Source organism: Heterocephalus glaber, unplaced genomic scaffold (genome assembly GCF_053883595.1).
Source record: "Heterocephalus glaber isolate CG9 unplaced genomic scaffold, H.glaber_assembly_v1.0 deba00001226, whole genome shotgun sequence".
Classification (NCBI taxonomy): domain Eukaryota; kingdom Metazoa; phylum Chordata; class Mammalia; order Rodentia; family Bathyergidae; genus Heterocephalus; species Heterocephalus glaber.
The window spans coordinates 464,865-483,819 of NW_028258219.1; the positions used below are offsets into that span (position 1 = coordinate 464,865).

General features: G+C 39.5%; 1 protein-coding gene across 4 annotated transcripts in view; it reads left to right on the forward strand.

Moving 5' to 3' along the window:
• Nucleotides 1–18,955, forward strand: part of Septin2 (septin 2) — a 41,833-nt gene that overhangs the window by 4,171 nt on the left and 18,707 nt on the right. For 2 of the 4 annotated variants that reach the window (XM_004868476.4, XM_013066904.3), the window contains exons 2-3: nucleotides 4,556–4,585; nucleotides 6,423–6,543. In XM_004868476.4, the coding sequence (XP_004868533.1) occupies nucleotides 4,577–4,585; nucleotides 6,423–6,543 (130 nt within the window). In that variant the 5' untranslated portion in view covers nucleotides 4,556–4,576. Of the gene's footprint in view, nucleotides 1–383; nucleotides 502–4,377; nucleotides 4,475–4,555; nucleotides 4,586–6,422; nucleotides 6,544–18,955 lie in introns of those variants that run through there. The other 2 variants (XM_087210836.1, XM_087210834.1) reach the window with 2 other exon arrangements.

The following is an 18,955-nucleotide window of genomic DNA, read 5'->3' on the forward strand; positions in this document are numbered from 1 at the left end:
GGGTGCTGGCTAGAATTCTTTTTTATTATTTTTAAAGAACTTACTAGTTTTTCCTAGACATTGTCATTTTTAGGAGCCCTTATTTTCAGGTATGCATATTGAAACATGAGTGAAATGTATCCCATTCTTTGCTTCTCAGTAGCTCAAGGGTAGGAGGAGGAAGTGCTTGTGTACACAAACTGCTACTGGCCTTGAGTTGCTGACTGTTGGAGCTGGATAGTATTTTGTTGTGATGATTATGATGCCTAATTACTAATTATAATTTAAATAGGTTTAGCATTCCAATTGTATTTAAGCGGCTTATTTAGTGTTGGTTGCTGAAATTTATTGTGTACCTCATCAACATCTACTTACACATTTCTCTTTTTTTTTTTTTTTGGTACAGGGGATTGAACTCTGGTCCTCGTGCTTACAGGGCATGCGGCAGAACCACTAAGCTAAATCCCCGGCCCTTTTCTTTTAATTTGTTGTTGTAATGATTTATATTGACAGATCTTTATAGTAAGTTTCTGGTTACTAGCAAATATTTTATTAGAATTTTTACCTTTGTATTAATGAGTGAAATTGACTTACTGGCCCTTCATTCCTTACTGAGGAGGGGTTTTTTTTTGTTTTTTTTTTTCCTTCCTCCCTTTTCCATCTGGATTTGTTATTGAATCTGTACTGTCTTCATGAAATAAACTGAGGTACTGCCTTCTTTGTTTATAGTGGCTTAAAATAGTTAAATGACCGTTTTGTCATCTGTTCAGGGTCACATGGAATCTAGTTCTAATTCCTTCTGGTCTTGGTCCATTTTCATTGCTAGGTATAATCAGCTTTTTGGTGAGTTCTGGCCAGTTTTTTGTTCCATTTTGGTAGCTTACAGTGCCTAGGACAGCGTCCATTTCTTCCACTTTTTTTTTGTACTGGGGATCGAACTGGGGTCCATTGCGCTTGCGGGGGTCAGGCAGCAGGCGGAGGAACTACTGAGCTAAATCCCCAGCCCTCTTCCACATTTTTGATTTCATCATCTGGCTGTGTTTACTCTCCCACATCTGTGATTATGCCTTGTGTGCTGTGTTTGCTTTCTTTTCCTTAATTGGGCTTGTGAGGAATTTGTTTCAGAGAATCAGCTCTTGAATTTATTTACCCTTGTATTTTTTCTCATCATTTCAGTTTTTCTTTTTATTAATTTCTTCTTCATGTTTTCTTTTGACTTATTCTCTTTATTTCAGGATAGTATTTTACGGTGTCCCATAAATTTTGCTCCTATGTCCATTGCTTTCTAGAGAGGCTTATAGTTTTGCTTTTGAATCCTTCTTTACCTTTACCTTTCTGGTAAAAACATACTGTGGTTTGACATTATCAACTATAAAAGTATTTAAAATTGATTTTTTTAATAGTATAGGAGATTGAACCCAGGGCCTCAAGTGTGCTAGGCAAGTGCTTTACCACTGAGCTGCATCCTCAGCAGTTTGTAAGTTTTCACTGTAAGATAAAGTCTCACTAAATTGTGCAGGCTGGCCTTAAACTTGTGATCTTCCTGCCTTAGCCTCCTGAGTAGCTAGCATTAAAAGTATGTGTCACTATGCCTAGCTAGACTTTTTTTTTAAATGGTAGTTACACAATTAAAAAAAATTTTTTTAGCTAGACATGCTGACACTCACCTGCATCCCCAGCTACATGGGAAGCTACAGTAGTAGAAGTGATCAGTGGATCACTTGAGCTCAAGTTCAGGAACAACCTGAGTAACATACCATGACCCCATCTAAAAAATGCCAACCATGAAGCCTGGCATGGTGGTACATTTCTAATCCCAGCACACCGGAGGCTGAGGCAGAGGGTGGCTAAGAGTTTGAGGCCAGCACAGGTACATAGTGAGTTCAAGGGAACCCTGAACTACATGGAAAGACCCTGCCTCAAAAAACGGAAACAAACAAAACTCCCCTCCAGCAGTGAGGCCCTTGACTCAGTCTTCTGCACTAAATTTTTAAAAAAATTTTCTTTATTCTATTGAGACGTGGTTCTCTACATCTGTGAAGTCAGATTTACTGGCTGTACCGCTCAGTCCTGCTTGTGCCCTTGTTCATATTGTATTTACTGAGTCTGTACCATTCTAGAAAGAGTTTAAGTTTCCTCCTTTGAATTATGTTAAGCTAATCTTGTATTTTTCCTTGTCTTTGCAGCTTATGTTTATGTCCAATAACTATTTGAATATACACAGGGTTATAAGTGTTATATCTTGGCTGTAAATTATTCCTTCATTATCACTTAATGTTGTAGTTATTTTGTTTGATTCGTTTTGCTTTTCTTTTTGGTACTTGGGGATTGAACTGGGGACCTTGGACTTGGGAGGCAGGCGACTAAATCCCCCACCCCCTGGTTCCTTTTTGTTTAAATCCCATTTGGATGATAATAATAATGTTGCCTTCTTTGCACTGATCTGGTTGATATCTCTTAGCCTGTCCCTTTGTTCAGCCTTTCTTTGATAACTTTCTTTAAAGAGTATTTCTTCCACATAGCATATAGTTGGGGTGATCTGTTTGTTTTAACCCAGTGCACCTCCTCTTATTTTATTCCTGGGGATAGATCCCAAGGGCTCATGCATGCTAGGCAAATACAGTACTGCACCACTTAGTTACAGACTATCTCTGTTAAGGAGTGAATTTATTTCTTGCATGTATACTGATGACTGATATTCTAGAATTTCATCCCTTAAGGGTTGATTTAGGATTGCTATTGATTTTGTTTTCTCTTAGTGCTTTTCTTAAATTTTGCTGTTTGATTAAGTTGCTGTTTGTTACAAATTTTTCTCAATTTGGAGGTTTTGCTGTAATGTTTCTTTAATGGTTACCTTTTCTTTCATAAGCATATCTTTATCTCTTTATCATTATTTTATTTAACTTCTGCCAAAACTGCCCATAGTCCATCTGATCTTTTACCTCTTCCTTTAGAAAGTTTTACTTCTTAGAAGGCTGTGATACCACACACCTTTAATCTGGGCTGCTCAGGAGGATTGCAGGTTCAAGGCCAGCCTGGGCTGTTTAGGGAAACCCTATCTCAAAATTTATAGAAGGAGCTGAGGATGTACCACAGCAGTGGAGTACTTGGCTAGCATGCATGAGGCCCTGGGTTCAATCCCCATTATTGAGAAAAAAATGTTTTGCTTTTGTGATCTGTCTCCGGCCCCCAACTGTTAGATTTTATTAACTGAGGTAGTTTAATTTTTTTTTTTTTTTTTTGGTACCGGGGATCAAACTCTGGTCTTTGCTCTTGCGCAGCAGGCGGCAAAACCACTGAGCTAAATCCCTGGCCCTAGTTTAATATTTTTAATTCAAGTCTATTAATGCAATTTTTCTAGGATGTCCTTTCTATTCATGAGACCTTAATTCACTCTAATACACAATCCCAGATAGTTCATTAATGTGTAGACTCGGTTCTTTATTTTTCTCAGGAAAATTTTATTCTTATTTTCCTCCATCTATCCCTTTTTCTCCTGTGGGAACTGTTGATGTGAACTGCTGATGTTAACTTTAAGTAGGCTTCCTATATTTTCAAGATTAGAGCTTACAGTGGATCACTAAAGGAGAAACAAAACTATAATCTAGGTTTTCTATGAGATGTAATATTGTAGAGTTAAGAGCTTATGAATCCAACTGCCACTCTCTTACTTTGGCTAACCAGGTCAAATACATTGGAGCGTGAAGACCTCATTTCTCCCAAGATGTTTGGGAACATTTCCATTCCAAAGGGGATCAGGGGTTGCGCAATGTTCAGGAATGATAAGGTTTGCAAAAAATGGAAAACAAAGTGAAATAAACTTTTCACTAAGTTTCTACTCTCCAGAGGGAATCAAATTTGACTGCAGTCACAGCTCTTGATCTTGTCACTGAAGTTTAGCCAACAAACTTCATGTTTCTGGAAGTTTTTAATTGTTCTATTTGCATAAAAAATAAAACTGTTGTCACACTTCTCAAACACTCAGGTCTCATCAGTCCTTCAGCTTGTAAATGTAGTTCACATTGTGCCCTGCGCCCCGGTGTCAGGTCTTAGGGTGATCCAGAGACCTCCAGCAGATACCGGCTGTGTTCAGACCATAGTGCTCTATTAGGGGCATCCCTGCCTCTTTGAAAGGTTTCTGAAGAGTGAAGAGGGGATTTAGCTCAGTGGCACCACACCTGCCTTGCAAGCACAAGGTCATGAGGTCTGTCCCCAGTACAAAAAAAAAAATGAAGAGAAATTATCTACTTTCAGAGGCTGGGAGTTTGTCTTTTTCTCTTGTTGCATCCCTAGCGCTTAGCATATAATTACTACTGGAAAAAATGTAAATATTGAATACACACAATATGTATTAGTGCATATATGTATATACAGTTGCTTTCATCAACTTCCAGATTTTAACCCTAATTTATCTTGATGATGAGAAGAGGTTGTTTCATCATTTCCTGGGAGTATTTGAGAAGCTAAATGGGACAGGCATCAGCTGATGCCCTAGGTATGAGTCTTTGCAGGCTGTTCATGCTGTAAAATGTGTATGTGATGTGTATACAAACATTGGGGTTTTTTGCTTTAACAGATAGAGAAAACAATACGGAAGATGTCTAAGGTAAGATCACACTTCATCATTTATCTATAGTATAAAGAGAAACTGCTGTATGTTTTCAGACTTGTTTTGTTTTGTTTTTGAGTCAGAGTCTCACTATGCAGTTCAGGCTGGCCTTGAGCTCACGATGTAGTCTAGGCTGGCCTTGAACTCGTGGTAATCCTCCTGGCTCTGCCTCCTGAGTGCTGGGGTTGCAGGTGTGCACCATCATGCCCGGTGATTGTTCAGACTGTTTATAATCAGGATTTATGCATTTGATTCACTCAGAGTTCTGATTTAATTGTCATTCTAAAAGTTTTGAGCTCTCTTTTCAGATTCTTTTTTCTTTTTTTTCTGAATATGTCAGTAATAATCCAGTTAGCCTTCTTTGGTCATTCCCAGCAGACCAGTCACATAATTTAAAATTCTAATAATTAATCATGATGAAATTGATGGAGCTTCTTAAACTTGATAAATTGGTTTAGGTTGCCCTTATAAATTGGCCCAGAGCCCTGAGATAAATTGCTTCTTAAAGCACATATGCTGAGAAAAGTGGAACTAGTGATTAAAAGTGAGAGGTTACTTCTTGTTGCCTTTATTTTTGAGCCTGTGGGAAAAAAATCATTATACCAGTTTTTACTTTTTACAAGTGTTAGTGTAGAACACAGATAAGCACAAAAGAAAATTAGCCTTTATCCACCACCCCAAAACAGTTAACATTTTGTATATATTTTTCCTATTTTTTTAAGAGAAGGTCTTGCTAAATTGCCCAGCCAGAGAGGTTTTATTTGAGACTCTCCTGCCTCAGGCTCTTAAGAGTTCTGGGATTATAGGCATGCACCACCAAGCCTGGCTCTCTTTTTACCTTATGTGTATATGTACTTTTGCAAAATGTAATCCTAGCCAGGTGTGGTGGCACATGCCTATAATCCCAGCACTGGAGAGGCTGAGCAAAGCAGAATTTTCACGAGTTTTGAGGACACATGAATTTGGGCTACATAGTTCAAGGCCAGCCTGAACTGCATAGCAAGACCCTGTATCAAAAAACAAACAAAAACAATGTAATCTTAAAAGAGATACCATGCTATATTTTGCCTTTTTCAATTAATTGATACATTAAAATGTTTTTTATTTTCATTGTGTCCTACCTAGATTCTAGTTTTATTTTTTTATTCTTGATTTATCATCTATCTCTTATCAGACATACTTCCATCAGGAAACATCAGTGCTTCAGAGTTATCTGCCATGATCTTCCTTGATCTTTGACAGTAGATACTCAACATCCCACTCCTAAATCACTGGAGTTATTTTGGTGGTGCTCTGTCCCATAAAGCTAGGAGAGTAGCAAGAAAAATACCTTTTCCTGGACACAACCCTTGTACCAGGGATTGAACTCAGGACCTTGTGCTTGCCAGGCAGGTGTGGTGCCACTGAGCTAAATCTCCAGCCCTCATGGATACTTTTTGTAAGTGCACAATACCTGATACCTGGTCAGACTTCTTTGGCCAAGTTTGTTGAATAAATCCACTTGTCATTTTGGTACTAATTGTGAGCTTGATTTTTCCTGTGACTGTGTTTATCTTGTCAGAATTTGAAATTTCACGAAGATGAATTAAACTTGTGTTTTGTTTGTATTGCCAAATTGCTAAGCAGAATATTGATTAAATGTTAATTTTAGGCCAGTATATAGCTAAAGAATTACACTAGATTGATTTTTCTTCTTTTAATGCTACTAAGTGAATACTACCCATGTTGACTAATGTGTAATTTTTTTTAATTTGTAAGAACTGATTACCTATGTTTGTCACAAGCAACAAATATGGTATTTATTAGCTTTTTTTCTTTTTTTTTAATCTTTTAGCAACAACCAGCTCAGTTTATAAATCCAGAAACTCCTGGCTATGTTGGATTTGCAAACCTTCCCAATCAAGTTCACCGAAAATCAGTGAAAAAAGGTTTTGAATTCACGCTGATGGTGGTTGGTAAGAAATGGATTTACAGGGGCCGGGGATTTAGGTTAGTGATACCACGCCTGAGTTTGATCGCTGGTACCAAAAAAAAAAAAAAAAAAAAAGAAATGGATTTATAGGCTGTCTCCTTTTTTGACTTCCAGATATAGTAGTGTGATCTGTATTGTAATAGTGAAAATTCTTTGTTGTCAAAACCAAATACCTTGGGAATTTGAATATATATTATGTATGTGTGTAAAACTATACACACACATATTTGTTACAGGTATTCAAAAATACATATGTTAGACGTTTTTGCCCAACAGTAAGATTATGTACCCCCAGCCCCCTTGCTAGGCATTGAACTTAAGGCCTTCACACTGAGCCTTATCCCCACCCTTTACATTTTGTTTTTTTTGAGATAGGCTCTCAGTTACCCAGGCTGGGCTTGAGCTTTCAACCCTCCTGCCTAAGCCTGCCAGAGTGCTAGGATTACAGATGTGCACCACCATGCCTGTTGTCCTTTTTTTGGTTGTTTCCTTGTTTCTACATGCTGTGTAAGTTTCATGGAGGGATACAGAAGAAACATCTGTCTCCAAAGTGAGAGGGGTGAGCAGTCCAGGGACGAGCTTGGGCAAGTCCTGCTTGGCAAATAGCTGAGTTTATTGGGGTTTACATATAGCACAGCGGTCAACTTGGCCCATAGCACCACCAGAGTCACCCCCTGGTTTAGGGTGTTAGTGTCATAGGCCACTAATTAAAACAGCAAAAGTGAGAAAGGCCCCAGGAAGAGTGGTGTGTGCTTCGTTCCTCTCTTCATCATGAAATTGTGTCGGTCTTAGTAAGCACTGCCCAGCTACGCTGATGGCTGACCTTGCTAGGTTGGAGTTTGGCACAAAGCCTCAGCACCTGGTGGGGGAGCCTGGGAGAGCCACTGATCAGCTAGATGGGAGAGGGGTACTTCAAGATGGAGACCCCTAGGTGGGTAGGACAGTTTTTCACTACCATAGGTAATGAATGCTGCACTCATTGTGACAGCTGGCGTCCACAGTGGCCTCCAAGCATACTTCCCTCCTGGGCTCACAACCACCTCCACCCTGAATAGGGTCTACTAGTGTACTAGGACATTGCAGAGTGAAGGTGTGTTGCTTCCAGGAGTGGGTCCCAAATGACACAGTGTGTAGCGTCCACCTGCCTTGCGTCACTCACTGGGGGAGGCCTGCTTCCCTTGGAGAGAACCTTGTACAGCCTGAGGAGACTACCCCACAAAGGTCCTCCAGCCCCAAATGGGCTTCCGAGGCTTGATTGCTGTTTATAGACACCCCAAGCCAGAGCCACCCCCTTAGCCGCACTCAGATTTCTCACCCCAAAAGCCTGTGAGTTATTGTTTGTGGTGGTTATAGCCTTCAAGTTTTGTAGTAACTGTCAGATATTAGCAGATACTGATAGTACTCATTGATTAGAATTGTAGTTCTCATTTAAAAAGTTACTAACTGGGTCGGGGATTTAGCTCAGTGGCACTGTGCCTACCTCACAAGTGCAAAGAAAGTCCTGAGTTCAATCCCGGTACCAAAAAAAATTTTTAAAGTTTATTAAAAAATGAGAAAGTTACTAACTCCTAAAATGACAATAATGGATATATTTGAAACAAATAACAGTCCTTACTGTATAATTTTGTTAAAACTTCTTGAAGTTGGACTATAGTGTATAATGTGTTTCAGCATGTCCCTAGAGCTTAATGATGAACTATTTAGTTAATTCTTAGTAACTGCAAAATTCTCAAAAGAGGGTCAGCATTGTAGGAGGGTTATGATGTTCATGAATGAGGACAAATGATTGCTTCTTAGGGTTAGTCATTCACAGACCTGAAATGAAGGAAATTGTGGAGTCTTTGGTGCAGAAAGGTAGCTGTCAACATGTATTAAGGAACACAGTAACAGGGTAGTAGTAATAATACAAATTTAAGTTACTGGTAGAAAAGAGAATTCCAATGTAGTCTGTAATTTAGTTTTATAATACTCAAAAATAGCATGACATCTATCTCTGGCCATAAAAGCTCTTTCTATACCAGGTGGGATAGTAAATACCCTAGATTTGTGATCCCATACAGTTTGGGGCACAATTGTTCAATTCTACTTTAACAGTGGGAAGGCAGTTACAGACAGCATGTACACAAAGAGGCATAGCCCTGTTGTATGTAGTAAAGCTTTATTTACAAGAACAGGTAGTGGACGGGATTTGAACTGAATTCCATAGTTGCTAGCCCTGGAAATAACCAGACTGGCTGTCCTACCATGAGTAAGGAGAAAATATATGAACCAGCTTTTTGACGACAGTGGACATTGGGTAACACAGAAGCTTGACCCGTAAGAAGGGAGGTAATGGTGCAACTTGAGTGACTGCAGCTTTCTGCCCTTTACCTGTCTGTGCTGCAGGCAAGGGTGGGAATAAATCAAGGACACGACAGTCTCATAGAGCCCAAGAGACCTCATAATTCAGGGAAGCTGAGGTGACTGAAACCTGATGTAGCAGGACACAGTACAAAAAGAAAAGGAACTCCAGAAATATGCACTGGGGATCCCTTGGAGGTATGTGTTGAGCACTGACTTGCACTCGAGCCAGGTAAGATTACTTGAATCTGGGTAAGATACAGCTACTAGGAGGCTGAGCTGACTTGGAGACTGAGCCAGGCTGGAAAGCTCACATGCAGTCAGGAGAGACTGAGTTCCAGTTAGATGAAGGGGAGAAAACCCTACTGAACATCCAGGGTGCTCAGGGGAGACGGTACAGAGTTCTTGCCTTGGCATTGGCCCAAATTCAATGCAAAAGCTAACAGAACTTAGAAACAAGCCCTGGAAGGATCAGGGTTTTTCACAAGCTAACAGCTTGCAAGACAGAAACCATCACTTGCTGAACACATCAAAATCCAGGCATTTACAGGGCTGGGACATGGTTCAGTGACACAGCATTTGCGCAGCACATGTAAGGCCTTAGGTTATATCTCAGGTCCACATGCACATGCACACACACACACACATCTCAAAAAACAAAACTCCAGGCATTGCAGAAGGGCATTCACAATATCTTAACATCCAACACAAATTTGTGTGTATCAAAGGAGGAATATCATGTACTATATAATTAGGAGAGAAATCCCGCAATAAAAATACCCATAGATGACAAAGAACTGTTTTGATATGACTTCTCACTATGTTCCTTAGCCTGGCCTTAAACTCAAAATCCTCCTGCCTCAGCCTCCCTATACTTGGGATTACGAGCCTGCACTGTCATGGCCAGCTTTAAGAACTCTGTCTTAAATATGCTTCTGTACTTAAAGAAAAACATGAACATAATGAGATAAATAGGAGATACAAAATAGAACTAAATGAAACTTTAAGATATTATAATACCAAAATTTGAAATGAAAAAATTTCAGGATAAATGTAATAGCAAATTGTATACGATAGAGGAAAGAGTAATAGTAAGGTATTTAAACTAAAGCACAGGAAAGAAAATGCTGAAAGAAAGGAAAGACATTGCACATAGCCTCAGTAGCCTGTGATATGCAATAAGCAATCTGATACACAGATTTTTTTGGGGGGGGGGCTACTGAGGATCGAACTTGGGACCTTGTGCTTGTGAGGCAGGCAGTGGAACCACTGAGCTAAATTCCCGGCCCCTCTAATATACAGATTTAACTAGAGTCAGAGAAGAAAGGGTAGAAAAAAGTTGAAAAAATAATGCCTGAAAATTTTCCGTATTTGATGAAAATTATAAATGCACAGGTTTCCCCAGATCCAAGTGAGTAAACACGCAGCAGGTGAGTGAATACAAAGGAAACTATACCAAAGCACATTATAACAGTTTGAAAAAAACTAGTGGTAAAACATCAAGCAGAATAAAATCTTACAAGTAGCCAGAAAAAAGAAAAGATTATATAGTGACAATTGAAGGTGAAAATAGCTAGGCATGATGGCACACACCTGGGAATCTGATGCAGAAGGATTAAAAGTTTGAGCACAGTCTGGGAAATTTAGGGACTTAGACCCTGTCTCAAAATAAAAATTAAAAGGGTTGGGGATTTAACTCAGTGCAAAGCCCCTGGGCTCAGACCCCCAGGAGCACACATACACACAAAAAGAATGGCTACTAACTCACCAAGACTAGTGCAGCACATGAGGGAATGACATTTTAAAGTACTGAAACAAGGCCATCAGCCTAGAAATGTGTGTGCATCACAAGTGTCCTTTAAAAATGAAGCCAGAAGCGCAAGGACCGGAGTTCGATCCCTGGTACCAAAAAAAAATGAAGCCAGTTGTAGTACATTTTGTAATCACAGCACTCAGGAGGCTGTGGTAGGAGGATCTCGAGTTGAAACCTAGCCTGGACAACTTAGTGAGACCCTGTTTCAAAAAAGGAGGCTGGAGATGTAGCTCAGTGTAGAGGCCCTGAGTTCAATCTCCAGTACAGAAAAAAAAAAAGACATTTTCAGATAAATAAGCTGAGAGGACTTATCACCATCAGTTCTGCACTACTAGAAAGTTCAGATGAAATTCTTCGGGTTGAAAGAAAAATATGGAAACTCGATCTACATTAAGGAATGAAGAGCATTAGAAATGGCAAATATGCAAATAGGAAAGACTTTTCTTGCTTTTTAATTTCTTGCAAAGATAAAACAAAAATAATTGCTAACATGTAGAAATAAAATTGAGGCTAGCAATAAAAACAAGAAAAGATGGGGCCGGGGATTTAGCTCAGTGGTTTTGCTGCCTACTGTGCAAGCACAAGGACCCAAGTTTAATCCCTGATAGCAAAAAAAAAAAAAACAGGTGGAAGGAAGCATGATTTTGTAAGCTTTTGGTGTCTTTTATGTGAAGTGGTAGAATGTTATTTGAAGACTGCTGTGTTACTGTTACATGTATATTCCAGAGCAATTACCAGGGGAAGCCCAGATTTTACTAAAAGTAAATAGCATGGATAAACTAGAGTATTAAGAGTAGTTAATCCAGAAGAAAGCAGGAAAAGAAAGAATAGATGAGACAGTAACTGATACAACCATAATTATACATGAAGGAGCCAAGTACAGTGGTACCTCAATTCACGAACTTGATGCTTTCAATGATTTTGGTTGCAAACTGAGCTGGACATGAACTGAATCAAATTTCACAGGTTAGGTTCAGTGTTGACCTTATGGGGATGTGGTTCTTGTTCAGTTCTGTTTGCAACGAGAATTGTGGAGAGAATTGAGTTCGTGAACTGAGCAAGGTAACATTGTACCTCCAGTATAAAAGACAGATTATCGGAATGAGTAATTACCTTAAGTTGTCTATAAGGAGAACATTCTCAATATAGAAACTCAAAAATATGTTAAAAATAAGCAAAAGAGGGCCAGGGATTTAGCTCAGTGGTTCCACCGCTTGCCTTGTAAGCGCAAGGACCCAAGTTCGACCCCCCCCGTACCAAAAAAATAAATAAATAAACAAAAGAAAAATTATGTGAGCCCAATGCTAACAAAGCTGAAACAGGGCCGGGGATTTAGCTCAGTGGTTCTGCCACCTGCCTCAAAAGTGCAAGGTCCTGAGTTCAATCCCCGGTACCCAAAAAAAAAAAAAAAAAAAAAAAAAAAAAAAATATATATATATATATATATATATATATACACACACACACACACACACACACACACACACACACACACAAAGCTGAAACAGCTATATGAAGGGTAAGATGCTTCAGGTCTATTACCAGAGTACTACAAAGGTAAACATGTATTATAATTATAAAGGAATCTATTATTTCCGCAGTGTATCATGTTAGATGTATGTGTACGTAATAAGAGCTCAAAATGCAATACAGAATCTGACCGTAGAAAGAGATGTGTACTACAGAAATATTTAATAGTCTTAGTAATCTAGAAATTCAGCAAGTTTATAGAATATTTAATAATACTATCAAAGAGCGTGACCTGATCGACATGTAGAGCATTATACTGAACAGCTGTAGAATATACATCCTGTGAGCTGTGAAAAGGCTCAGTATGACGGGACCAAGATCATAGAATAGTCAAAATATTTTATGCTGAAGGAAAATGAAAGACATAGCAGAATTTGTGGTATGAAGCTGGGTTTGGTGGCACATACTTGTATCCCAGTGCTTGGGAGGCTGAAGCTGGAGGATTGCTGTGAGTGTGAGGCCAGCCTGAACTACATAAAGAGACCCCATCTCAAAAAACAGCAACAGCTGCCAGGAATTTAGCTCAGTGGTTTTGCTGCCTGCCTCGCAAGCACAAGAACCCGAGTTCGATTTCTGGTACCAAAAAAACAAAAACACTAAACATCAACAACAAAAAGAATTTGTGGTATGAAAGTACAGAAACACAAAGGTTCAATTTAGCCACTGAAATTTTTAATGATGAACTTGAAAATGAAGAACAAAATAAACTCATAAGTAGAAGAAAGAAATAAAATGCAGTCGGGGATTTAGCTCAGTGGTTCCACCACCTGCCCCGCAAGTGCAAGGACCCGAGTTCGATCCCCAGTACCAAAAAAAAAGAAATAATAAAGTGCAAGAAGCAGTGTAAAGAGGAAATAGACAATACTGAAAATTAATGAAATCAAGAGCTAAGATTGGTAAAATCGATGAGCCTCTGTCTTGATTGAGGAAACAAGGCAGAAAGCCACATACCAATACTGTATATTGGGAATGAAGAAATCATCATTACAAATCCTGCTTTTGTTGAAAAACTGATGGGATAGTATGAACAACTTTTGGCAATAAACAGCTCAGGTGAAATAGAAAAATTCCCCGAAGGACACAAAACTGAAAGAAATAGAAAATCTAAATAGTCATATGTCAAATAATTCTTAAAACTTTCTTAAAACAAAAAAAAAAAGAAAAAGAAAACTCTAGGCCGGGGATTTAGCTCAGTGCTTTCACCACCTGCCTCGCAAGCTCAAGGACCAGAGTTTGATCCCTGGTACCAAAAAAAAAAAAAAAAAAAAAGCTTAAAAGAAAACTCTAGATTCAGATGGCTTTATTACCAGACTACAGCAAATATTTAAGGCACAAATAATACAAATCTTATATAAAGTTCAGAAACCAGATGAGTAAAAAATACCCCTAACACATTTTATTATGCCGGCATTACCCTATTACAAATGACAAGAGAAATACAGACTAATATTCATAAGCCCAAACACAGACACCTTCCGATTTTAGCAAGCCCAGCAATACTGTATGTAAAAAGGCTTACTAGCAGTCAGGTCTATAATCTATGTGTTGCTAAAAAATTACTGTGATATTGAAAAATTATGTAGCAAAAACCACTGGCTTTTGGAGAAAATAGGAGCACAACACTCAAAACTTTCATCCTGTGGAAAACAAGATAGCAGAATGTTTTTACATATGCTAAGTGGTGTCTTAGGTGATTTCCTGCTGTCATGACAATAACACAGACTGGGCAGTTTATTTTATTTTTTTGGTACCGGGATTGAATTTGGGTCCTTGCACTTGCACAGCAGGTGGCAAAACCACTGAGCTAAATCCGCGGCCCTATTTTTGTTTTTTTTGAGACAAAGTCTTATGCAGTTCAGTCTGCCTCTTTGGCTCACTTTTTTTTTTGGTACCGGGGATCGAACTCGGGACTTTGCGCTTACGAGGCAGGCGGCAGAACCACTGAGCTAAATCCCTGGCCCAAATTAATTTTAACAAAGCACAATCTATTTGTTTCCTTTTGTAATTGCTGTTCTTCATGTCCTATGAAATATTATTTGCCCATTTCTGTCTAGAAATTTGAGATTTACATTTAGGTTTATGATCCAATTCAAATGAATTTTGAGGTACGCTATGTGGAAGTTGAAGTTATTATTCCCTATGTGTTCAGCTAATAGTTGTAGAAAGACTTAACTTTCCATCACTAAATTACCTTCTCGTCTTTGTCAGAAAACCAATGGACCTTATATCCATGGGTCTACTTCTGGGCAGCTGTTCTGTTGAGCTGATCTCTGTGTATACCCCTACCATATTGTCTTGATCACTGTGCTCAGTCTTGAAACCTAGTAGTGTTTTCTCATTTTTTGTTTTGTTTTTTGAGACAGGGTCTTGCTATGTAGCCCAGGTTGGCCTCGAACTCACAGCAATCCTCCTGCCTCAGCCTCCCTAGTGCTGCGATCACAGTCGTCTGCCACCACACCTGGCAATTCCAATATGTTTTTTTTTTTTTTTTTTTTTTGGTACGGGGGATCGAACTTGGGATGTTGTGCTTGGCAGCTCCAATCTTTAACTTGTTTTATCAATTCTAGGGTGTTTGCATTTACATTTAAAATTTAGACTCAGCATGTTAATTTCTATTTTTCACTAAGGAAAATACACAAATGGCCAAAAAATCCATGTAAAGAGGTTCACATCTTTAGTCATCTGAAAAATACACATGGAAATCACAGTGAGGCACCACTGCATATCCACTAAAGGGCTGCAGTTTTTAAAGGCTGGCAGTCTAGTTGTTGATAAGCATATGGAATAACTAGAACTATCCCAGTTGCCAGCAAGAAAGTAAAATGCTAGAACCACTTTGAAACCAGTTTGGTGCCTTGGAAGTGGGGGGAGGGATGTCTCAGTCTTGCTGTGTAGCTCAGACTGGCCTCAAGTTCACTGTGTCACCTAAGCTGGCCTTGAACTTGCAATCCTCCTGCTTCAGCCTCCCAAGTGCTAGGGTTACAGGCCTGTGTCACCATGCCCTTGTGGACCTTTCTTAATGGTTGTGTCCCAGCAGTCCTCCTGCTCAATGAAGACTTGTATATGAACATTCACAACTGCTTTTCTCAAAATAAGTCAAATTGGAAATGGCACAGGTGTCTCGTATCAAGAGTGGATTAACACATGGCTGTGTGTTCATATATTGGAATATTGCCCAGTAGTACAAAAAAACAGACTGCAGACAGATGCAGCCACACATATTAATCCCAGCCATGCTGAGCAAAAGCAGCGAGACACAAAGAGGCCATTCTGTGTGATTCTCTATATGGAAGTTCCAGAATAAACAAAGCCAATAAGTAGCAGATGTGTTTTCCTGCAGTGGGGGCTATAGACGATAGAGTTGAATAAGTCATACAAAGGAGTTCCTGAGGGTTAATGGAAGTATCCCTATGTTGAGTGGAGTTTGTTGATCTGAGTAGGTACTTTGTCAAAACTAATCCAACTGTACAGTTTTCTAAAATGGATATATTTAACCAGATGTTCTGGAATAGGCTGTAATCCCTGTACTCTCGTGGGCTGATGTAGGAAGACCACAAGTTTGAGCCAGCCTAGTCAACTTAGTGAGACCCTGTCTCAGAATTAAAGGGCTGGGGATATAGTTCATTGTGAAGGCCTTGGATTTAATTCTCAGTAACACACACACATGTAAATCATACCTCTATAAGGCTTGCTTAAAAGAACACAGGTAGGTAGTTAAGAAGTGGGTAGTGGAGAACTAGAAAGTTCATCACAAGTACCATCAACTTTTAAGTCAACCTATTAGCACAAGAAAAACATTATATCAGAAGATCCCAACCTACCTGATTGAAAACAAGGGGTTATGAAAAGGACTTAAACCTCGAGGGACAAGCCAGGTGGGCAGATTGTTGTGAGAGAACCTTGTGATCACACGGCTGAAGCTTCGAGTCAGATTGTGAAAAATAGTACCATGTTGTCTGGCCCACATTTTCGTGGAGTGATTGCTTAATTTATAAGAAAAGGAGATTTTAAAAAATAAAAAATTTAAGAAAAAACTTACTGCCTAGTATTACTTGATAGAATGCTGGATTTTTTTTTTTTTTTTTTTTTTTTACCGGGGATCGAACTCGGGTCCTTGCACTTGCTCAGCAGGTGGTGAAACAACTGAGCTAAATCCCCAGCCCAGAATGCTGGATTTTTAATGTGATTGAATTCAGACAGAGTACTTAAGAACTAGGTGGCGATAATAAAAATGGGCCTCAAAGGCCGGGGATTTAGCTCAGTGCTGCCGTCGCCTGCCTTGCAAGCACAAGGTCCCAAGTTCGATCCCTGGTACAAAAAAAAAAGTGGGCCTTAAAAGCAAAACCACTTTCAATTGATTGCAGGTCGCATGTTGTGAGGGTGCACATGTGAGGGGTAAGCTTTCCTAATGTAGGAAAGCAAGGGCAAGAGCTGTTGGGACTGAGGGGCCTGCTGAGCCTCCCTTGACTCCCTTCCTCCCTTTGCATTGAGCTTGTCATGACAGGAATGTATGAAGGGGCAGGAGTACTGAGCACTTAGAATACTACCGTCATTGTTTAATAAAGCACTTTCGTTCTTGTGTTGGTGAAAAACTGAAAAAATTATATGAAGAGAGATGTACCCAGATCTTAAAAGTCTAGATTTTTAAAACTTTAAACTTCAGATTAAAATCTAAAACTTCTGTGCCACTTTATACATGGTGGGACTTCAGAATAGTACTGTATCATAAAACAAAGCTTATATTTCTAATTCCAGAAGATTCAAACTTTTATAAATTCTGGATACCTATCATCCCAATCAGCCTCCGAGTTCGTGATTTTTGCGGTGGTAGGGGGTACCGGGGATCGAACTTGGGACCTTGCGCTTGCGAGGCAGGCGCCAGAACCACTGAGCTAAATCCCCAGCCCTCTCCGATCTCTTCTTTAAAGGATATTAGTCTAGTTCTTAAAAAAAAAAATTCTTGTTACTTATAGTGAAAATGAGACAGTTTGACCCCAATGTGCTTGGCTAACAGTTTTGGATGGTGGTGCTTTACACTTGCCCAAATCTCTTATAAATCTTGCTGCTTCTGTTTGGTGGCACCTACCTGAGAACTTCCTAGCCAAGACGGAGATGCTAGTGAGAGAGGGAGACAGAGCAAGGCCCGTGGTTCCCAGTGTCAGCTTTGTGGTAGCATCGTATTCTGAGACTGTAAGCATATCACTTGTAGACGTTGCCTGAAAGCTCTTCCGTGTGAAATAGCATGTATACCTGTAAAATTAAAGTTCATAGTCTAGAAGTAGCCCTGGGATGTCACAATTGGTTGTTGTTGGTTTTTTTTTTTGTACCAGGGATTGAACTCTGGTCCTTGTGCTTGCGAGGAAGGTGGCGGAACCACTGAGCTAAATCCCCGGCCCACAGTTGGTTTTATTGTATTGTATTGTATTGTATTGTATTGTATTGTATTATATTGTATTGTATTTGTATTGTATTTGTATTGTGTTGTATTGTATTGTATTATTTTTTGGTATCAGAGATTGAACTTGGGTCCTTGCGCTTGTGCAAGTGGTTTTTAAAGGAAGCATTGCAGGTACTTCTGCTCAGGCATTTCCTGTGCCTGATCCCTTTTCGGGTGGGTTGCCCACAGCTGTCACTGCTTTGTAATCAGTGGTGGTGATTTTGTTTAGTATTTTTCCTCTGTCCTGGTCTCTTTGTCACATTCCCATGGCTATCTGTGCCAAACATACAGAAAGGAATTAACAAACCTCCATTACATGTAGTAAAGACGTAAAGGACATTGCTAAACAATTTTTTTCAAAGGGTAGCTCTGGAATAATAGACATTTAGTTGATGCTTTTACATTTATACTTGGCCATATTCAACATATAATTCTAGCTTTCTTTGTCCTTTTCATCCACAAAAATTGCAATATAAAGTACAGTCCCAATTTTATATGTCTACACATTTCAAGGTCACTTATTTCCTTGATTTGCCTAGAAATAGTGATTTGTAAAACAGATTTGATAGACTCCTTTCTCATGCTGTGCAGGACTTAGCAGAAGGTGGTTTAAACTGAAGTGCCCAGGGAAGGTCTAGCACCAAGTGCAATATAGTATCGAGGTAAGGAGCATCTCTGCAAAATGAAGCCTTAGGTGATAGCCTACAAGGAAGGAGTGGAATTTGTTCATGCTCCAATATAAAATGTAATTGTTGGCTTGTCCATCTTTTTTTTTTTTTGGTACTGGGGATTGAACTTGGGTCCCTGCACTTGTGGGGCAGGCATCGGAACAATTGAGCTAAATCCCTGTCCCCTTGTCCATCTTCTTAAAGGTAAATGTCAAACATTAAAAATATAGAGAGTAATCTGGGCATGGTGGTGCATGCCTGTAATTCCAGCACTCTTGGAAGCTGAGGCAGGAGGATTTGCAGGTTTGAGCCCAGCTTGATTAGCTTAGAAACTTAACAAGATCCTGTCTCAAAAAATAAGAAGGGCTGGGCATACTGCTCAACACAGAGGCCCTGGGATCAATCCACAGTGCTGTGAAAAAAGGAAAAGAGGTGAAAGTATGTTTCTGATTGTACAACATGCAAGTTCTGGAATCCCACCGAGTTGTATTCGAATCAGAGCCCTGCTCTGGCCACCTCTTTCACCTCAAGTAGTTACTGTCCTCTGAACCTCTGTGAAGGCAGAATAGTGGCACCTGTGCAATCTGTGGTGACTATATCAAGCACA